This window comes from Anastrepha obliqua, chromosome 5 (genome assembly GCF_027943255.1).
Source record: "Anastrepha obliqua isolate idAnaObli1 chromosome 5, idAnaObli1_1.0, whole genome shotgun sequence".
NCBI classification, from domain to species: domain Eukaryota; kingdom Metazoa; phylum Arthropoda; class Insecta; order Diptera; family Tephritidae; genus Anastrepha; species Anastrepha obliqua.
Window position 1 is genome coordinate 37,024,424 of NC_072896.1, and position 21,453 is coordinate 37,045,876.

Genomic DNA, 21,453 nt, shown 5'->3' on the forward strand with positions numbered 1-21,453 from the left:
AAAAAATTTCAATAATTTTAACGCGTTGTTTTATCGTGAAAAATTGTGCATTTGTCTACTTGACAATGTCAATGATGGCATAAAAAAGGTACCTTCTAGGAATTATTTACTGCTGACATTTAGGCGTCACTTTTGAAAGATCTTTCACATATACCTACATATATATTTTACTGTATGTTATATGAACATCAATATAGGAGTATAAGTTAAATGGAAGGGTCTGAATGAAGTCTGAATTTTCGGAAAGTAAAAGGCTTACTTCAACATTCCACTTGAATTAAAATGCATTAATGTCAGTTTTTTATCATACCATAATGTATGTAAAAAATGCTTGAAAATTTTACTTTTTTAACCGTCATCAACGAACCTAAATAGCACATAGCAACCAGAACGAACGGTCTCAAACGCCTGTAGTGTTGTTTTGTCGCTGTGAGATTGTTTGTACAGAAGTGACTGAAAAACTTTAGCAAGCCGGTTAAACTTCCAAGTGAAGTATCCAACGTCAAGTACAACAGACCAAAAACTAAAACACAAGCATGATGCAGAAAACAAGAGCCAAAACATATATGTATGTTGTAGGTTGAAAAAAAGAGAAATAACCACGCAGAAGTTAGAAAAACTGAATGAACCAGAAATGTAGAAAAAACGGTTTTTCGCCGCATGGGCTAGGAACGTATGAAGCGAAAATAAAAACAACGCAAATGAAAAGATAAGCGTTGGTTGGAGGTGACGCAACGAGTACAATTTAAGAACACAAATGTCGGTTTATTTTGAACGGCACCTTTAGTAAGTTCGTGGTTGCCGTTGTCTGCATTTGTAGCAGCAAAAAATGTGAATGTTTTTATGAATGGACTTGTTGTGTGCATTGTATTTCAGATCGATAAATCCCAGCGAAAGCAGAAGGCAACGAAAATGCTTTGTTACTCACTTTAATAAGTAAATTTTTTTTGTTTGCATAAGTTTAACTTAACATCAGAATTGCACTGAGTTTCTTTCTTATAATAGACAGAAATACTGTATTATAATATATTAAATAAAAAGAATGTTACATGGGACTCCGTGAATGTTATTTGTATCTATGTTTATTCAAAAACAAAAAAAAAAACGTACAGCTTGGACTTTTAACGACGACGGTTTTTGTTTTTTGAAAATAAATAAAATAAAAATAATTTAGTTGAATGTATCAAGTTAAGTTTAATGTTTCAAGGGTTTTAGTATTTTTTCGAAAGATAACAATAGTAAGCATTCTAAGTAAATTTGCAAGCATGAAAAAAAAACTTAAAACCATTATTGAAATGATGTCCGTCCAACCAAAATCAAATTAAAGCGGAATTCTTCGATGGGAGAATCTACACTTTTATTCACAATAATAAAATATTTAAAATATAGTTTCAAACCAACTCCGAACGGCAGATATATTTTATGAGGAGCTTTTTCATTTCAGAAATACACTCGGAGGTTAACCATTGCTTGCCGTTAAGCGAGCGCTATTAGCAAAAAACTTTTTCTTCATTTTTGGTCTTTAACCGAGATTCGAACCTACGTTCTCTCTGAATTCCAAATGGTAGTCATGCACTAACCCATCCATTTCACACTAAAAAAATTCTTTTGCTGTTTTTTTTGTCTGTTCCATTCAGTGGTGAGTTACAGGGTGTTGGCAAATGAAGCCAACAAAGAGAAAATTCGGTACCTTTTACAGTTTACCGCTGAATTTGTGAATGTTGTTTATCGTGCTGATACTGTTAGTTATTTTTTACTTAAAGAAAATGTCGATAGAATCACAGAAATAATCGAAGTTGACCGGCATGTTAGTAGTTGTAGCATCGCCCAAGAGCTAAAGAACGACCATAAAACAGCTTTAAACCATTTGCGCAAAAATAATTGATTTATTTTTCCCCAAGCTAACATATTAAAACATTTTCATTTACTTATGCAACTCATTCCCTGGCAGAGCTCTTCCTCCGATTTGAAGTAGGTGCCTTGATATTGTTCCACATATCTACGGACCTATATATTTATGCCGCCTATGAACGGCCGATGATTTTTATGTGAAGCAGACTTCGTATTCATACTCTCGTCCAATCAGTCGTTGGTCAGACAGCAACGAAGCAACATGAGCGCAGACTGTGTTGTTTTTTTTCGTATATCACCAACACGATCTCAGTTTTTCCGTAAACAACCCGCCGTCATAATCCATATTACGTCAGCCAATCAACTGATTCTTTCAAATTCGCTGAGAGCCGGTTAACGGTCTGAACTTGGCGACACCTCGACTTGAGCGAATACCATGTTGAGTTTCTTTTCGTATATCACCAACTTAATCGCAGTTTTTTCGCAAACAAACCGCTGTCCTGACCTTGGTTACGTCAGCCAATCAGTTGATTATTTCAAATTCACTGAGAGCCGGTTATCTGGTCTTGGTCACAATCTTGGTCTGAAATGTTTTCATCATGAGCCGAAGTTACTATCACAATTTTGTTTTTCACCGTATCAAATGGTCAAATCTGGCAATCTATCATCATTGATTGAGAATACATTGTTAATAATTTCTCGCTGTCCAGCTGGATGTGGCGACATTGTTTCCGTCGTTCGACTTAATTTTAACACAATTCACACTATTCGTAGTTCATAAGACTCCTCTATACTAAACATTCTCTGCCTGTATGTGATAATAATAATAATTAGAAAAACACCGATCGTCAATTTTTAAAGCCGAATTGAACTTTGTACAATTTTGGCCGAAGGCGAATCTAAACCGAAACGAACGTTTCCAAGGACACAATAAAAACAAACAAACAAGGACTGACTTTTTAAAAATCCAGTATTTTTATTAATAACTTATGTATTAATTTTTTAGTAATCGTAGTTGAATAATTTTATATTGTACCTAATATAAAAACAATAGCTTGTCGGCATATTCATTTTGCAAGCGGCACTGTCTATCCGTATAGCGTATCGCAATTGATGAAGGAGTAAATAAAGATTTTAAAGCAGTCTTTTTTTTCAACAGAAAATTTTACAATTTCTTGAAGCAGGTATTTATTAACACAAGTGCTCAATTCGCCATTTAATGATTTGCTAATAATATCGCCAAAAGCTGTTTTGAATTGCTTGTGAAGAAATAAAAATTGAAAAAATGTTCGGTTTGTTTTTTGCCGAATCCGAACCGAACAGAACTTTTGTGGCCGAGTATGACCGAAGACCAAACCGAAGGCGAAGCTCGGTGGTTCTCTAATAATAATGAACTTTGAGCATGTACTTGTAGTGTAAAACTAAAGCAATTATTCTACCCGCCGCTTTAACCCTTACAGTACGAAGTCTATTTTATAATATAAATGATGAAGTTGGGTAACTTCCTCCAAATGAAAAACTTGCCTTATAATTATTAATAAATAAAATAGAATATCACTAATATTTCTGTATACAGTATTTAAAATAAAACTCGACTACCTAAAGGGACAGAAATTATTTATGAATTTATTAAAGAAAAACTAGTCTGGGGGCACCTAAAGATTCCCACTCCGTACTCTAAGGGTTGAATGTTTGCCTCGATATGCCTTGCCTCATCCACTTATTGCCCGATCGGATCTTAAAATTATGGTTCCATAGCTGAATTTCACATTTATAAAAATCTGTAGAGGTTTGTGAATGAGAAATAAATATATTTATCACATTATAGAATGTAATGATGTTTTGTTGTTTATTAGATATGTAAAATACTTTATTGCTTTTATGTAAATAATTATATCGTGAATTCGTTGCATATGCCTATTATCTGTGAGTAAGATTTCGATTTTTTTTTCAGTAAACTTGCTTCATTTGATGGGAAAAAAGCTATTCGTGGTGGTATACCTTTCGTATTTCGTAAGTTTATTATTACATATATATGTGCATAAGTACTAATAAAGCTATGTTCGTTCCATAAGGTCTTAGACAATCCAAGATATAATACTCATGGTATGGGATAATGTTTTTTAATAGCCTAATTTCTTACTCACTCAGATTTACAAGCTATTTAGTTCAGATTTAATGACCCAAATTATGTACATATGTATATATTGTTTGTTTTGAAAAGTAGAAAAATTGAATACGCTTGTTTTAAATATTTTTTACTTTACTTAAGTAAAAAATACCTTCAAATAGTTTTGAATTTAATGGTAAGTTAGGTCAGGTTGTGGCGACCGCCGGTCTAACTGTGTATAAAAAAATAAATACTACATATTTTCTAACCGTTTGCACACGTTATGACATGTTATTAGACCGACCATTAAATATTTAGAGAGGCGATCAAGTTACATTAGTAAAGTACATATTGTATTTTTTCATTCACTTTTGCTCAGACTTGTCTGTTCACCCCTTTTCTGTTGGGTTATGGGCCTTAAAGGCACTTGAGTGTCTGGTTTAACCATCCGAAGTAAAATTGTGAGACTAACTTTGGCTGGCACGTCATCGGGGATTCGGTAGCAGAATTATGCACGCACGTATTTTACCCGTTTTCACACTCTCGTTCAATCAGTCGATGTTTAGACGGCAACGAAGTAACATGACTAAAGGCTGTATTGATCACAATCTAATTTTTTTCGTAAATAAACCACTGTCATAAGCCCAGTTACTTCAGAAAATTAGCTGATTTCTTCAAAACCGCTGAGAACCGGTTAACGGTCTGATGTTGGCCACACCTCTGCATTCTGTACATCGTGAGTTAAACTATTATAGGCGGTATCGTAAAGGGAGAACTTTTGTGCCAAAGAGCGGTCTCGTTAAATTCAGCTTCACACACGCTGAAGTGGTTATCGTGGATAATTTTCAAAGTGTTCAGCGGAAGCGGCTTTGTCGAAATGATACTAGTTTATGAAATGATTGTATAAATATAAACTTGATGCGTACATCATTTGTTAAATGCTTGTCTGAGTTTCTCCTTAATTTTTGATGTGCTTCTTGATTTTTTTTTTCCATAAATGGAAGGACTTATAACGGGTGATCAATCATGAGGTGCTTTTTTCAATAGTTAAAAAAAAAAACAAAAATGTAAATTATGTTCAAAACCTTTATTTATCATTTGAAAGGACATTCTTTGACATTTACTTTTTGAATATGACTTCATTCAAATGTTGGCCGCAACTACGCTTAAGGTGGTCCATTCTGAAGGTCCAATTTTCAATCACTCGTTCGAGCATTTCGACTGGTATGTCGTGAATAACACGCGTAATGTTGGCTTCCAGAGCTTCAATCGTAGCTGGTTTATCAGCATAGACCTTGGACTTCACGAATCCCCAAAGAAAAAAGTCCAAAGGTGTGATATCACAAGATCTTGGTGGCCAACTCACAGGTCCTAAACGTGAAATCAGCTGCTCTCCGAAATGACTTCTCAATAAAGTCATTGTTTCACGAGCTGTATGGCAAGTGGCTCCGTCTTGTTGAAACCAAATGTCGTAGAGATCATTAGATTCAATTTCAGGTAGCAAAAAGTCCGATATCATGGTACGGTAGCGAGCACCATTCACAGTTACGTTGCGGCCATCATCATTTTTGAAAAAATATGGACCGATGATTCTACCAGCCCATAAACCACACCAGACCGTTGTTTTCTCTGGGTGTAAAGGTAGCTCTTGACCCTGTTCTGGTTGCTCTTCATCCCAAATGCGGCAATTTTGCTTATTGACGTAACCATTGAGCCAGAAATGCGCCTCATCGCTGAACAAAATTTTGCTCGAAAACAGCGGATCTTCTTCAATCTTTTCAAGAGCCCAATCAGCAAAACGGTGACGTGCAGGAAGGTCATTTGGCTTTAGTTCTTGTACGAGCTGTATTTTGTATGCTTTTAAATGAAGATCCTTCCGTAAAATTGACCAAGTTGTTCCATACGACAGTCCAAGTTGCTGAGAACGGTGCCGAATCGATTCATCGCAGTTTTCACGTACACTCTCTGCTACTGCCGCTATATTCTCAATGCTTCTTGCTGGACGTGGTCTATTCGGTCGAGAATTATCCACCAATGAATATTCGGATTCAAATTTGTTGATGGTATGTCGAATAGTGTTTAAGGCAGGCCGATTATGTTGACCATAATGCGGTCTAAGCGCACGAAAAACATTTGTCACAGAACGCTGATTTTCATAATACAGTTGAACAATTTGTAGACGTTGTTGCGGTGTGAGTCTTTCCATGATGAAATGCCAAACGCTGTTCAACAAATCCACGATGACAGTTTGCCACAACTCGCGCGCGATCTGTAAAAAAAAACGCAAATGAAAAAAACTCCTCTTAATTGATCACCCGTTATGTAGTTTTAAGCCGCCTACCAATGGCAAACTGTTTTTTATGAGGCTAGAAATTCACTCACTTGCCTTTGCCTGCCGACTAGCGACCGGTGATAGAAAAAAGCCTTTGCTAACATTTTGATGCTTCATGTCGACAACGGACCCGGACTCTACCGAATGATAGTCACAAGCCTATTCAGCTACGACGGCTGCAAAATTGACATGTAACTATGAAATCTCTTCAGATTGTGACAGGGCAAGACAGGAGAAACTAGAAATGATAAACAGAGCGTTATGCATGATTATTGCACCATTTAAACCATGAAATTAATATGGAAATTTGTTCTTTAAGAGCTTATCGAACGATCATGTTAATTTATATCTATGAAAAAAACTTTATTTTACATTTTTAGCGCAATTTGGACCTTGGTCATTTGGGCCTCAGCACGGATTTGCACGCATCACGAGATGGAATTTGGAAAGACCACCAGAACGTTTACACAATGGTGATGTTGAAGCTATTTTTTCTTTAATGGACAATGAATTCACTCGCTCCATGTGGAATTATCAGTAAGAATTAAATTCTATTAGATTATTTTACAATAACTACAACAGATTTTTAGGAACGAACCTTAAAAAAGCAACTTCTAATCTATTGCAATTAAAAAGCAGATGTAATACTCTCACATCTATTGCTGAGAATTTGTAGTGCAGACTGTCCGGTGGCACAATTAGGAATGAAAAGCTAAATTAAAAACAAACAAACTATTATAAAATACTAATGATAAAAGTTTATATTTATAATTATTAAAAAGAAAATAAGTGTTGGGTTTATGTTTTTTTAATTATTTCCTCTGAATCTTGAAGGTTATGTCGGATACACTCACACTCCGAGCCACTCGCTGGAAAAGTGATGTTGGGATATCATTAACTTCGAAAACGATATTTTCTTTTAGTGCTGAGATGGCCGCTGAGTTTGTTTCAAGTCGATAGGGTTAAGATTGGGCGACCTTGGTAGCCAGGATATGTCACCGAAAGGGCTTATCAGTTTATAAGGGAAAAAATCTCATTGTATCGCCATGATCTCTCTGGTCATGTGCGGTATGGCGCCATCTTGTTGAAACCATTTGTGTGCACTGAAGGACGTATTTTCTCTCATTATTGACAGAAAATAATCGTTCAGCATGCACCGATATGAGATACCGTCCACAGGCATTTTACTTTTTCTCGATGATTTTCAAAAATATGTGGTCCACTTATTCCATTTAATTCCATTCAAATGAAAACGGGCTTCATTACTCAGATTCAGAGTGTTTACTCCAACATTGTCTCGCAGAAATTTTTACGCAAATTGTAATCGTTAGGCTTAAGCGCTTGCATGATTTGTACTTTTAAAGAGTGAAGTCTGAATCTCAATATTTCATGGACACTAGTTTTTGGAAGTCTCAGGGATTATTATTATACTTCTATCGGGCTATGACTTCCATCGACGAGTTTAATATTTTCATTTATTCTCGATGTCCAGTTGGGCCTCGGTCGTGGGCTGGTTGCCATGAATGAAATCTTCATGAACGAATCAAATCTTTGCGCTCATACGCTCAGCAGTAAGGGAGAAACTTTAACTTTAAAATCTAATTGTGCCACCTGACACTCTGTTATATTGACATAATAACAACTAAAATTATGTAAACAATTTTGTTATTGTGATAATAATATTTGTTATTGAATATGAAAACAAATTTATTTATATATAATTGTCGCGAACATCCTGTGGTGTTTGGGGGGAATCCTCCTCCTATTTGTGGTGTGCGTCTGCAATTTGTTTTATAGGTAGATCAAGATCTGTAGGTCCTTCAGTTGTATTCCGCCCCGGCCGCAGCTGGTTTTAATGAGAAGTTTTTCATGGCAGAAATACACTCAAGGTTTGTCATTAGAAGAAACCATTTCTATCATTTGGTATGTCATGCCCATAATGGGTTTCACGAGCCTTATTGATAGTTACGCACAAACCCTCTTTGTATGTATATGAATAGAAAAATATTATGATACCTTTTCACGCAGGTGCGAAATTAGAAAATATTTAATATTGTAATGGCGAAAAAAATGTATAACCCCTCCCAGTGGAGGCGCAAGTTTCATATTTGAAGAAAAAAACATATTTCTTAGGACGAACTCCATGCAATTAGCTATCTCTATGAGCTTATGCAATTTAAAAGTAATTGTAGACTCTTATATTACTCTCGATTAAACGCATTAGCTGCAGTCGGTAACGATCGCCAGTGATGATTTCAGATGGTTTAAGGAGTTCATATTAGTAGATGTAACCCTTCGACCCCACCAGATGCACAACATAATCTTTGAAGCATGAATATTTTTTTTCGCTGTCGATGGAGCTGGTTCACCTGGAAGGCTCCAATATTTTCGACGCTTAGGGTTATCGTTATAGATCCATCGCCAGTGACTATGCGATGCAGAAAACCTTTTCTTTTCTGCCGTTCAAGAAGCATCTCACACGTCTCTCGATATCCCTCTCCTTCAATTGATGTGGCACCCAGTTACCTGCTTTCTGCACTGTTACCATCGCGTGCAAACGTTTGCCGATGATTGATATGTCAACATCCAACTCTTTAGACATATCATCAAGGGTTCGACATGCGTCTTCATCCAATAATTGGTGTAGTTAAGTATCTTCGATTTTGTTCGGTGTTTCTTCGCGATCTTTGTCGCACACGTGGAAATTGCCACTTTGGAAGCGTCGAAACCACTCTTTACAAGTTGTATTTGATGGAGCGTGATTACCGTAAATATTGATCGATATACGACACGTTGCAGCTGCACTTTTCTTTAAAAGGTAATATAAAATTATGCTGTTTTTCCCCGATGAGTGCAGACATTTTTGACGTCAGATAAAAAATGATTTTTACACTTCAAACGAATGTCAACTACTGCGATCGAGACCTCACATATACCCCTTCAAATCACCAGTATATTACTAGAGCGAACACATAAATAATATCAGCAGCAACACCTCTTTTACGAGGGCGGAAACTTATGCCCATAACGAATAGTATAATGGATGAAATTGTTTGATTTTTTAAGGGCTAGATCTTGTATACTCATTTATTTTAAAAACAAGGTTGTTCACCATTTCCCTTGAATTACATGAGCTTTACAATGTTTCGAATATCTGATGGATCGTTTCTCGGTTGGTTCTGTTCTCCGTTTTTATCACTGGGCTACCGAATGTAATATAGTATCCCACAGTGTGCATTAGCTGATCATGTTAAATTTTCTCATTCATACATTTCATTTCATTAAATCAAAGGCGGATCCTGCAACTTGACTTCAACCGTGTGGGGCAATGATGTGAATGTGATGAGATGAAATGTCACTCACCTGAAATTTATTCGTCTATTTTCACTACGTAGTTGAATACAAATATTTATGCTTATGTCTAATTACTGAGGAGATTAGTCTCAGATCCATTAATGAGTGAAATTCAGACAAATATTTCCGCCAGAATAAAAAACACTTTAAGTTTTCAAATTAAACCTTTTCATGTGAAGGAGCTGAAAGTATAATTTTAGCAGGTATGGTTGGGTGTGCATACAAACACATTGCGGAAAATAATTTAATAGAGGATAAAAGGAAGCTTTTTTCTCAGACTTGAAATCCAGAAAATTCTATAGAAAATATTTTAGGGTTAGTTGCAAGCCAATAGTGCTGATGTAGAATTTTCTGGTTAATTAAACACTCATATTCTAAGTGGCCGGCGGCGGCCGCCGTAGCCGAATGGGTTGGTGCGTGATTACCATTCGGAATTCACAGAGAGGTCGTTGGTTCGAATCTCGCTGAAAGCAAAATTAATAAAAACATTTTTCTAATAGCGGTCGCCCCTCGGCAGGCAATGGCAAACCTCCGAGTGTATTTCTGCCATGAAAAAGCTCCTCATAAAAATATCTGCCGTACGGAGTCGGCTTGAAACTGTAGGTCCCTCCATTTGTGGAACAGCATCAAGACGCACACCACAAATAGGAGGAGGAGCTCGGCCAAACACCTAACAGAAGTGTACGCGCCAATTATTATTATTATTTTTTTTTTATTCTAAGTGTTTTACAATTTTCTATTTAAATAAAATTAGCTGTTATACAGTGTTGCCCATATGTTATTTTGACAGTTACAGCTCTTCCCGCGGGAAATCTTGGCAGAAATTCAGTATCATATCTCGGCGGAACGAAATGAATCAGTTTCAAGGATGCTCGCCAATGCTTGCTTGCATTTGTTGAATAAATTCTGCAGACCGGGCAGTGACGAGCACTTCTCGGGTTTTTTTTTCGTTTTGCAACAGATTCCGCATCACTCACGGCGAACCTTATGAACGAAGAAAATTAGCACACTTAAGAAAATTAGAGATTTCTAAATTGATGTGATTTGCACATATAGCGACGATAAGTGCACGTCTCTTAATTTTGCAGTTCCCCATGTCTTATCTGAAAAACAGCAAAAAGAAAAATAATGGTATCGGGAAGTTATAGCCACATATATGCATGCCCTCAACTACCCAATCGCCATTTTGATACCATTATAAGACCTCCAACGGAAAGAGCTGTTGATATAACGGAGAAGATTGATGGGATTTAGGTTGGCGCACTGACGAAGACTGTCGAAGAAAGGAGCACCCAGTGACCTTAATCATCTAGCTGCCAAACCCGGACATTTACAGAGAAAATGTTCAACCATATCCTTCTCTGAAAAGTCCCCACAGCTTCTTCAATGAGCCTTAAATGGTAAACCTAGCTAGTCCGTGTACATTTCGAATTTTTCTACCTTTCAAATCGATCAGGAAAACTGAGTATGCACAGGTATTATATTTTTTCTTAATATGCGTATTGGTGTTGCTCATGTGTGCAAAGTCGTGTTGTAAGTTGTAATAAGCGCGAACTTTAAATATATGTAAGTACTTATAGTGACACTAAAGTACGTTGTTGGCACCTTGTTATAAATCTGAAGAGGAGCAAATATTGGGAGTTATGAAGTAGGTTGAAGTTAAAACAGATAGCCCTTTCTGCAAAAGGAAAAATACTTACGTACTATGTTATAATAAATGTTTCCGTTGATTGCATTACATCTCTGTTCCTTTTTTTTATTGTTATTTGTGCAGATTTCGAATCACGTATCGATTGATTTTGCGGGAAAAGGAATTGCATTTTCACATTGGTGTATATAATCCGAGCAAGGATTTGTCCTTCACATTTAATATGCTTTTACACACATACTTAAAAGTTCCTGATGTACGCCGCTGCCAAATAACGGGCTTACATGGTTGTACGTTTATTGATAAGGTAAGACAAATATAATGGAAGAAAAATAGCTTAAATATCAAGTATTTAAAAGTTTTAAATGTACAAATATCGGTTGAGCCAGAGACATTATACTCCCACTTATATTGTAAGAAAAATTTTGGTAAGGAATGAAAAATACAATAGAATCGCGGTAATCCAACATCCGGACCACAATGGTACAATCTCAGAAATCTGACCGCCAGCTTATCTGTCAGCTAATGGAATCTGACTTGCCATGTATGTTGATAGTTTTTTTTTTTTATTGTCACTGTTATATATGTAAGGTGGCGCAAAATTAATCAGCCTACAGATTCTAGTTAAAATTAAAGTGAGCGGCTAAGGAACAACGCCCACTTCTACCAGAAAGTTCGGCGGCTTACAGAAGGTTTTAAGACCGGGGCGTTTTCCTGTAAGAACAAAGAAAGCGATCTGGTGGCTGACATCCAAAGCATACTTAAATTATGGAGGGAACACTTCTCGAACATGGTCGGATTGGAATTTAAGTGTGCTCTGCCCAATCCATAAGAAGGGTGATCCTGCAATCTGTCCCAATTACCGCGGGATTAGCCTTCTAAATATGGCTTATAAGGTTCTAGCGAGCGTATTGTGTGAAAGGGTGAAGCCCACCATCAAAAAAACTCATTGGACCTTATCAGTGTGGCTTTAGACCTGGAAAGTCTACCATCGACCAAATATTCACAATACGCCAAATCTTGGAAAAGACCCATGAAAGGAGAATCGACACACACCATCTTTTCGTCGACTTCAAAGCTGCATTCGACAGTAAGAAAAGGAGTTATTAGTATGCCGCAATGTCTGAATTTGGTATCCTCACAAAACTAATACGGCTTTGCAAGATGACGTTGCTCAACAACAGCAGCGCCGTCAGAATTGGGAAGGACTTCTCCGAGCCGTTTGATACCAAATCAGGTTTCAGACAGGGTGACTCGCTGTCCTGTGTCTTCTTTAACCTGATGTTGGAGAGGATCGTACGAGCCGCAGAAATTAATCGCTCAGGCACAATATTTTATAAGAGCGTACAATTGTTGGCGTATGCCGATGATATTGATATCATCGGCCTTAACAACCGCGCTGTTAGTTCTGCCTTGTCCAAACTGGATAAAGAGGCAAAGCGAATGGGTCTGGTGGTGAAAGAGGACAAAACGAAGTACCTCCTGTCATCAAACAAACAGTCGGCGCACCCGCGTATCGGCACCCACGCCACTGTTGACAGTTATGATTTCGAGGTTGTAAAAGACTTCGTATATTTAGGAACCAGTATTAACACCGATAACAATGTCAACCTGGAAATCCAACGTAGAATCTCTCTTGCCAACAAGTGCTACTTTGGACTAAATAGGCAATTGAGTAGTAAAGTCCTCTCTCGACGAAAAAAACTAACACTCTACAAGGCTCTCATCATGCCCATCCTAACGTACGGCGCAGAAGCTTGGACGATGACAACATCCGATGAAGCGACGCTTGGAGTGTTTGAGAGAAAGATCCTGCGCAAGATTTTTGGACCTTTGCACGTTGGCAACGGCGAATATCACAGGTGATGGAACGATGAGCTTTACGACGACATAGACATAGCGTAACGAATAAAGATCCAGCGACTACGTTGGCTGGGTCATGTCGTCCGAATGGATACAAACGCTCCGCCTCTGAAAGTATTTGATGCGGTACCAGCTGGTGGTAGCAGAGGAAGAGGAAAGCCTCATTTGAGTTGGAAAGATCAGGTGGAGAAGGACTTCATTCACGGTTTCACTTGGTGTGTCCAACTGGCACCGGTTAGCATGAGAAAGAAACGACTGGCGCGCTTTGGTAAACTCAGCTAAAATCGCGTAAACGGTTATCGCGCCAATTAAAAAGATGAAGAGCGGGCAAGCAATAAACAGGCGAACCTGATTAAATCTACCACCTAGTTAATCTGATTATTTCCGTAAATCTATTATTGGATTTATATTTATTTTAGTTTTATTTATTTGATTTATGGTTTTTATGTGCCTTTAGAGTTTAATTTGAGCAAAATTTGTTTAATGGAATTGAACATAATTACAGACTCGCGAAGGTGCTATTTATCAGGAGGGGCGTGAAATTGTGACAATTGGTGAGTGGACTGATCGAATTTACCAGCACACACCCCAAGAGCATGTTATCACGAACGTTGTATCCGGAAGGAAGATGCGACTGCACAAGTATAATTTTCCTGACACAGGTGAGTTCAAATTTACTTGTTAGATTTAGTAAATTTGATACAAAAATAGTGTTCCAAAGAAATTAGGCCTAATAGCTAAAAGAAAGGGAGGGAACTTTAGTGCTTGAGAGTTTTTCCGGCGCATCAAGTGAAATTTCTGGGAAAAGAATGCAAGCATAAAACCGTAGTGATCTGTTCCATTGTGAACTGCTACATAAAAAATTTAACAATAAGAAAACGTTTTCAGTGGCATACGTTTTTAATAACGGCATTAGGAACAATGCCGTAGCCGAATGGGTTGGTGCGTGACTACCATTCGGAATTCACAGAGAGAACGTAGGTTCGAATCTCGGTGAAATACCAAAATTAAAAGAAAAAGAAAAACATTTTTCTAATAGCGGTCGCCCCTCGGCAGGCAATGGCAAACCTCCGAGTGTATTTCTGCCATGAAAAAGCTCCTCATAAAAATATCTGCCGTTCGGAATCGGCTTGAAACTGTAGGTCCCTCCATTTGTGGAACAACATCAAGGCGCACACCACAAATGGGAGGAGGAGCTCGGCCAAACACCCAAAAAGGGTGTACGCGCCAATTATATATATATATATTAGGAACAATATGTAAAATACCCTGATTTGTGACCATTCAGATGACGAAAGTTCTATAGAATGACTTTCTAGCTGCATGAGAACTATCGATATCGGTAACTATATGTAGTTTGACGGTTGAAAATAGCAATAGACTTGGCAAATCATCATGAATCGTTTAACGCCAGAACAACGTTCCTTCCCAAAGATTAATAAGCTAAGCATCGACGTCGGTCCAATAAGACGGCGCAATTTGTCATACAGCGCGCTTAACAATCGATTTATGGCAATTGGACTGATCGAATTGGACAATGCAACTCCGGCGGACATATGCTGGATATGATATTAAAAAATAAATGCCATAAAAGGATCATTAAAATCGTATTTGGAGAAAAACTGGTTTAGACTGTCCGACTTCCTTGGGCATATGTATGTAATGCTGTTACGTAGCATAAAATATGCTTGGCGAAGTTTTCCCGTTAAAATGTAGAAGACAAAAGAAAGTTGAAAGCCCGCGCACAGTGTTGTCAATGGGAACGACATAAATCGTCTAAACGTTTTTCTTACAGCGGCCACAAGTCAGGAGGCAGCACAAATCTGCTTGCTTATTGCACAAATCCATCTGCCATTCGGGCATAGAACTCTAAAGCTTTTTATTTGTAGGAAAACCTGAAGTTGCACCCCACAAATTGTCTAATTTGTATTCTAATTTTTTATTTGTAATTTTACAATTTTAGTCATTTGGAACCCCTGGATTGATCAAGCGCGAGAAATAAGCGATTTCGGCGATGATGAATTTCCTAATATGCTATGCGTTGAATCTGGACATGTTTCTTCTCCGGTTATACTACTGCCTGGTACAGCGTTCGAAGCCAGTCAAATACTGCAGGTATGATTTATAAAATTATAGAGTGGTTCAAAATTATGTTAAGTGTATGTATCTTATGATAATAAGGTGGAAGACTCAGCACATTTCGCATTGAACGAATTTTAAAACTACGTTAACGCACATTTTTGAAATGTCTGACATACCAAGGGTATGCCTTGTCTTTAAATTCTATTAGGCACATGAAGATTCAAACAAGTTTGTTTCAGTTTGTTCAAGTTTTGTTTCTAAAAGCGGCATACAAATATAGAGTTTTTCATTGACGTCAACCATAAATATAATTTCCGATAAACATTACAGATAGAAACATGCTTGTATATCACTATGCGTTTTCATTATATCATTATTATTAATATGGTTATTATAGGTATATTACATATATTCTCCGCTGCGGCATACTAACTTACTCGAATGTGGAACTTTATGGTCTACCCTCTGTAACCTTTACTCCTAACGCCCGCACGCTTACCCCACATTCGGCACCGCGATAGCATTACTTCATATGCAGACGTGAGCCAAATAAGCTTCAGAGATACTCTCTCCTAATTAGGGTGTTTTCTCAGATTGTTCTTAATATACAACCTTCTGCTATTTTGGACAAAGTACCCCTCTAAAATACCTCGCAAGAGCTTCTCAGTTTTCCAAATTGAAGATCATTGCCCAGATCGCGAGGCGATGAGGTGTTCACATGGAAGGAATGTGCGGTGCGCATCATCATCCACACAGTCGAAGCGAAGATTCCACTCTGTCCATTCTATAGAAATATTCGCAATAGTAGCGTTAGCCTCTGAGGAATAGCGTCTGATAAAAATCAAACTCTCCATGGCATGAAGTCGTTTCAAACATAATAGTTTGGTTCCTAATTGCGTGGCGGGCGCATAGAACTGCAGGTCCCTCCATTTGTGGCACAACATATGTATATATGTAATTCATCCACTTACTAACATCACGTATAACTTAGTTGTTCCAGATGGTGCTACGTGCTGTTATAACAACAGTAACCACGTCACAAAATATTTCTACTATGAGGAGGTAGGTGGGAAAACATGTTAGCTCTGAGGTGGAAAGTAAAAGTCGTAAATACAAAATGTCAGATCATAATTTGCCCCATTTCTTAACGAATGGCACATTTCCAAAGAATCAGCACTATAATTGAATAACCAGTTTAGTTGCCGTGAACCGTTCAATATGAAGTGTTATTTTTTCAACTCTTGATCTCTTCGTGCGACTTTGTCAATGTAGGAGTATATAACTTTTCATTTATTTAATTTCTCAATTTTCAGCTTCTTTTGGCGTAATTTTGCGCATATTTACATTTATGTAATTTTGAAGTATATATATATTTCCGATAGTTGTTCAATGAGTTTTGCGGTTCGATAAGAAAAATACAATTTTATGGTTTAAAATACACTTTACTATTCAGCCAACGAGATTCCAATTTATGAATTCAAGGCTGAATTGAGAATCTCAAAGGGTATTTTGCAACCATAGCCGTTATGACCTCAACATTTGATGAAAAATGCTTTCCACGCATGCATTTTTTTAATTAGATCTGGAAGCAGATGGAAGCCACTAGGAGCCAAATCTGGTGAATATGGTGGATGCTCCAACAATGCGAACTTAAAGTCATGTATTTTAGCCATTGTCAAAATGCTCTTGTGACACGGTGAATTGTCCTGATGAAAAAGTTTTTTCAAGCTGCGTATTTTTTCAAGATTTTTTTTCTTAAGCTGGTCTAAAAGGTTACAATAACATTCAGAATTTATTGTTTTATCAGTTTGCAAGTACTCCTCAAACGAATTCCTTTCTCATCCCAAAAAACTGGTGCTAACACCATCTTGGCCTATTTCTGAACACGAACTCGTTTCGGAGCTGAAGAACCAGGTTCACAACACTCTTTAGCCTCTTGTTTTTGATTTATGATTATGGTGATAGACCCAAGTCTCATCCATAGCGTTGAGCCGATGCACTAATCCACTTTATCCTTTCGAAAACGCTCTAAACGTTGCTGAGAAAGTCCCATTCGAATCCATTCCATCCATTGTTAACGAATACAGCATCCATTATGCTCACAGCTTTCTGAAACCCAATACTTCAGTAAAACTATTGCTTACTCTGCCCAATGAAATACCTAGAGCTTCTACTAAATCTGTTTCAGTCACTCGACGATTTTCCAATACGATATCCTCTATTTTTTCTACGATTTCTGGGGTTGTTGCTGGATGTTCATAACGTGGATCGTCTTCAAGGTCGTACAACCAGCAAATTCATCAACTCATCTTTACATTCAGCAACTCATCTTTCTACTGTACTAATTGATGGCCAAAGTCCTTATCCACTTTCAACATTCGTTCATTAAGGGGGTGGTAGGGTATAGCGCTAAAAAAAACACTTTTTTTTTGAATTTTTTACAGAAATATGGCTTAAGATACTTTAATAAAATCAGTTGCATGTTATTGTACATCTTTTCAATAAGTTTTTAAAAAATATTAATAATAAAATATTGACAAATAAGCCCATGACAGAGTTTTTTTGGAGATATGTTTTTCGAGAGGTGCTCTGCGGTGCCAATCGGCATTCGTCGTAGAATCATCTGAAACTAAAAAAGTCGAATTTTTCAGTTAAAGTATGACGTAATGCTCCCCCCTACATGAATAAATTTTTTTTTTTTTCATTTTTGTAGTTTTGGTGGCAAAAAAACGAAAAGCGAGCATTTTTGGCGAAAAATTTCGCCATATTAGTAAGTGAAAAACAACCTTAAAAAAAAAAAATTAAAAAAAACAGTGTGGGGGGGAGGTATTTTTGATTTAGAAAACGTGTGCCAAATTTGAAAAGAATCGGTTGAATAGTTTCGGAGTTGTGATTGGCACCGACTTTTAAGAAGTCGTTTCGGGAAAAACGCGTTTGAAAAAATGACTCTGAAAAATTATCTATGCTCCGCATTCGAGGTAGAGTGCCTACAAAGGCTATAACTTTGAGAGTTCTGCTCCGATCCACTTAAAATTTTGACACAACATTCTTGAAATGATTTACTATAAGATGAGTGAAGAAAAAAAATTTCGATTTTGTGACCCTACAAAAAAGAAAAATTTAGGCTAGTAGCAACGACCTCTCTTATCGAACCGCAAAACTTATTGAACAACCTAATCTAGGCTGAAAAGCAGTATTAAATTATTTGTATATGCAACCGTAGACAATAAGGATAATAATTTGCTAAAACGTTTCGAAACCAATTCAATTTGAACGAGTAAAATTAGTTTTGATTGATTTGAATCTTTATCACCTAACTTCGTGTACACGAAAAACTGTGCGTTATAAGCAAAAGCCACAAAGAAAAAGTTTCCAGGATTTGTGTGCGTAGTAAGAATACGTCGTATTCTAGAAGTCCGGGCCAGGTATCGACCCCTGGGCTTTAGTTTTTTTTTTTTTCACTGTCCACCAGACTTTAGTTTTTTTTCACTGTTCTTCCGTTGTCTCGCACAACAGCCAGCGCTATTTGACCGTTCTAGTGCATCGACCGTATGCATAGACCGTTATGTTGTTTGACTGTGTTTAGTTACATACATTTCATAACATTTTTTATACCATCTTTTGTTAAATGAATATATATGTATGTGTAGTGGTCGTATTGAAATTTAATTTGAAATGCCTTTTACTGTAACGATATTTTTTTTTGCGCAATTAGCAGTTCAAATGCCCGAAAGTATCTCAAGAGGATAATGAATTAAAAAACAAAAACTGAATTATCAAGAACGGCAAGAAGTGGCAAGTGTGACACGTTGAAGCGTACGATTGTCCTAATAACATCCTTTTTATATCCACAAATTGTACTATAAATAATAATATATTTTATTTTTAGATTATCATCGAGGGAAATGTCAATAGAAAAACTAAACGGAATCGCTAACGTTTAAAGAATCGGAACCCACAGAGATAAACCGATTCATAGGAGCCACATTGAAGAGTGATTTATAAAATAATACATACCATTATTAGATGTTTATATTGAAGTTGTAAATCAAGCAAACGCAGATAAGAAGAAAAAATGTCAATTTATTCAATATTATAGAAAACCATTCCATTCAATTAAAATAAATAAATATGTACGTACGTGAAAATTAAGTAGGTCGTCGAAATCAAAATTATATTTATAACCTCCCGATTTTAATCTTTATAACTAGGCGTTAATTAAAATTTATACGTAAATCTTCGGTTTTTTTAAATAAATTTTCTCCCTATATTGTTTTACCGAGTTTTATTAAAACTTCATATTTATCTTATTGCAAAAGTGTGCTAAGCACGATTTTTCACTGTGCGTTTTTTTAACTTCAGTGAAAGTACGGTGATGTATCATAAAATAGAACACTCCATAGTCATGTTTTTGAAACAAGTGTAAACAATTTTTTTTTGGAAATACTGTTCGAGTGACAGTTCTTGACTAAATAAATGTCCGGGTATTTCCGGTAAAGTAGACCCATTATTTGCCTAATCATGAAAAACCAAAATCGTTTAAGTAGTGACGTAAAACCGTTAAGTATTTAATCGATTTAAAATTTGTGTAAAAAATTAATCTATCTGTATTCTGAGAATAGCTTCCAAATTTACCGTTTATAAAATTCTATGCGCTATAACCAGGTGTACAATTAAATAGCAGCAGTTAATTTTAAAATTGTTGAGCAGTTGCCGTTAAGTGATATTTTATATCCGTTCAAAATTGTATTCAGATTCTTTTTATTTTAATTTTACATGGATATGTGTAGTATGTAAGCATGCATGTTCTGTGAATGCATATAGTACTTGCAACTGTTTTTATAGACAGCGAAAAGATCCGAAAATAAAATAAAAATAACTAAGCGATTTTAAAGGTTACAATTTTTAATAGAAAAATTAACAACACCATAAACCCGTGCTAGCCAAAAAAAGGTGGAAGTACGTATCATTTTATGATTTCGAAAAAGAGTATATCTATCACCTTGATCAAAAAGTTCCCGGAATCTATTCAGCAAATCCGAAATACAAGTTTATTCCTCAAAGGTGATGTCATCGCTTTCAAAGTACTCCACATAGTCGAAATCCATAATCTACTTTCTTTTTTTTTACTGAAAACGACAAGATTTTTTTGGTCGAGTTTCATTCGGAGCTCTCAATTGACTCGCCTGATGTCTGGATTGCATGTCACATTCATAAATCCACGTCTCGTCTCCAGTAATATGCGTTTGATGAATGTTGGGTTGGATTTAGCCTTCGAATTCATGTCTTTTTGGCGATACGTGTTGATATCTCTTTTTTGCATGAAATTCAAGTCCTTTGGGACCAACTTTGCAGTAACACGACGCAACCCCAAATCATTAACTACAATGTCTTGAACGGAACCATAAGCCATGTTCAAGTCCTCTGTCAGCTCTATGATGGTTAATTTGCGGTTATTGATCGACTTTTCTTTCACTTTATTGATATTTTCATCAGTTTTCAATGTCGACGGCTTACAACTACGTTTGTCATCCTCAATGAACTCACAGGATCTCCTGAAGCTTTCATGCCACTCTTAAACAGCTATGTTCTTTAGAGTATCATTACCGAAACAGTTTCCCAACATTTATAAGGTTTTCGCAACATTGAATTCATTTTAAACGCGAAAATTGATATAAACTCGTAGCAAATCCAAATCCCGTTTTAAAACTGTAAGAAATTGAAAACACGTGCAATGGTGGGTTTATTCAAGACGGCGTAACGTTTACAAATGTCAAGCAATGGCAATACAGTTTTGGTAGGAATGTTAATCATAGATGTAGCAACCTAACAAAAAAAAACAGAATTCAAATCAGTTTACTTAGAGCGTCATCTGGCGGTGATTCCGGCAACTTTTTGATCAAGTTGGCTTTTTTTCAACGCGTTTCATTTCGATCTTTTTATAATAAACTTGCCAGCATTATTTGTAAATTTAATTGCAATTTGATTACAATAGTTTATTTGAATTTTGAATATACCATTACATGCCTAAAAACCGTATCACCAATCAATAACTTCGTATTTTATCTGATTCTTGAATATATAGAACTGAAGGTTTCTTCGAGTTTCTTTTGAATTCCCTTAAGAAAAATTCGACTCGACTTTAGTTTTGCTTCCAAATACCTACCTAAACTCCTGAATAATTGGCAATAATAGATTTTAATAATTTTTAGT

General features: G+C 36.5%; 1 protein-coding gene across 13 annotated transcripts in view; it reads left to right on the plus strand.

The window, feature by feature from the left end:
• Positions 1 to 21,085, plus strand: part of LOC129247079 (uncharacterized) — a 41,020-nt gene extending 19,935 nt beyond the window's left edge. For 9 of the 13 annotated variants that reach the window (XM_054885989.1, XM_054885983.1, XM_054885982.1 and 6 more), the window contains 7 exons: positions 3,806 to 3,864; positions 6,674 to 6,830; positions 11,422 to 11,602; positions 13,664 to 13,820; positions 15,122 to 15,273; positions 18,956 to 19,056; positions 19,130 to 21,085. In XM_054885989.1, coding sequence (XP_054741964.1) covers positions 3,806 to 3,864; positions 6,674 to 6,830; positions 11,422 to 11,602; positions 13,664 to 13,820; positions 15,122 to 15,273; positions 18,956 to 19,012 — 763 coding nt within the window. In that variant the 3' untranslated portion in view covers positions 19,013 to 19,056; positions 19,130 to 21,085. The remainder of the gene's footprint in view (positions 1 to 3,805; positions 3,865 to 6,673; positions 6,831 to 11,421; positions 11,603 to 13,663; positions 13,821 to 15,121; positions 15,274 to 18,955; positions 19,057 to 19,129) is intronic. The other 4 variants (XM_054885984.1, XM_054885992.1, XM_054885993.1 and 1 more) reach the window with 4 other exon arrangements.
• Positions 21,086 to 21,453: the final 368 nt, after the last annotated feature.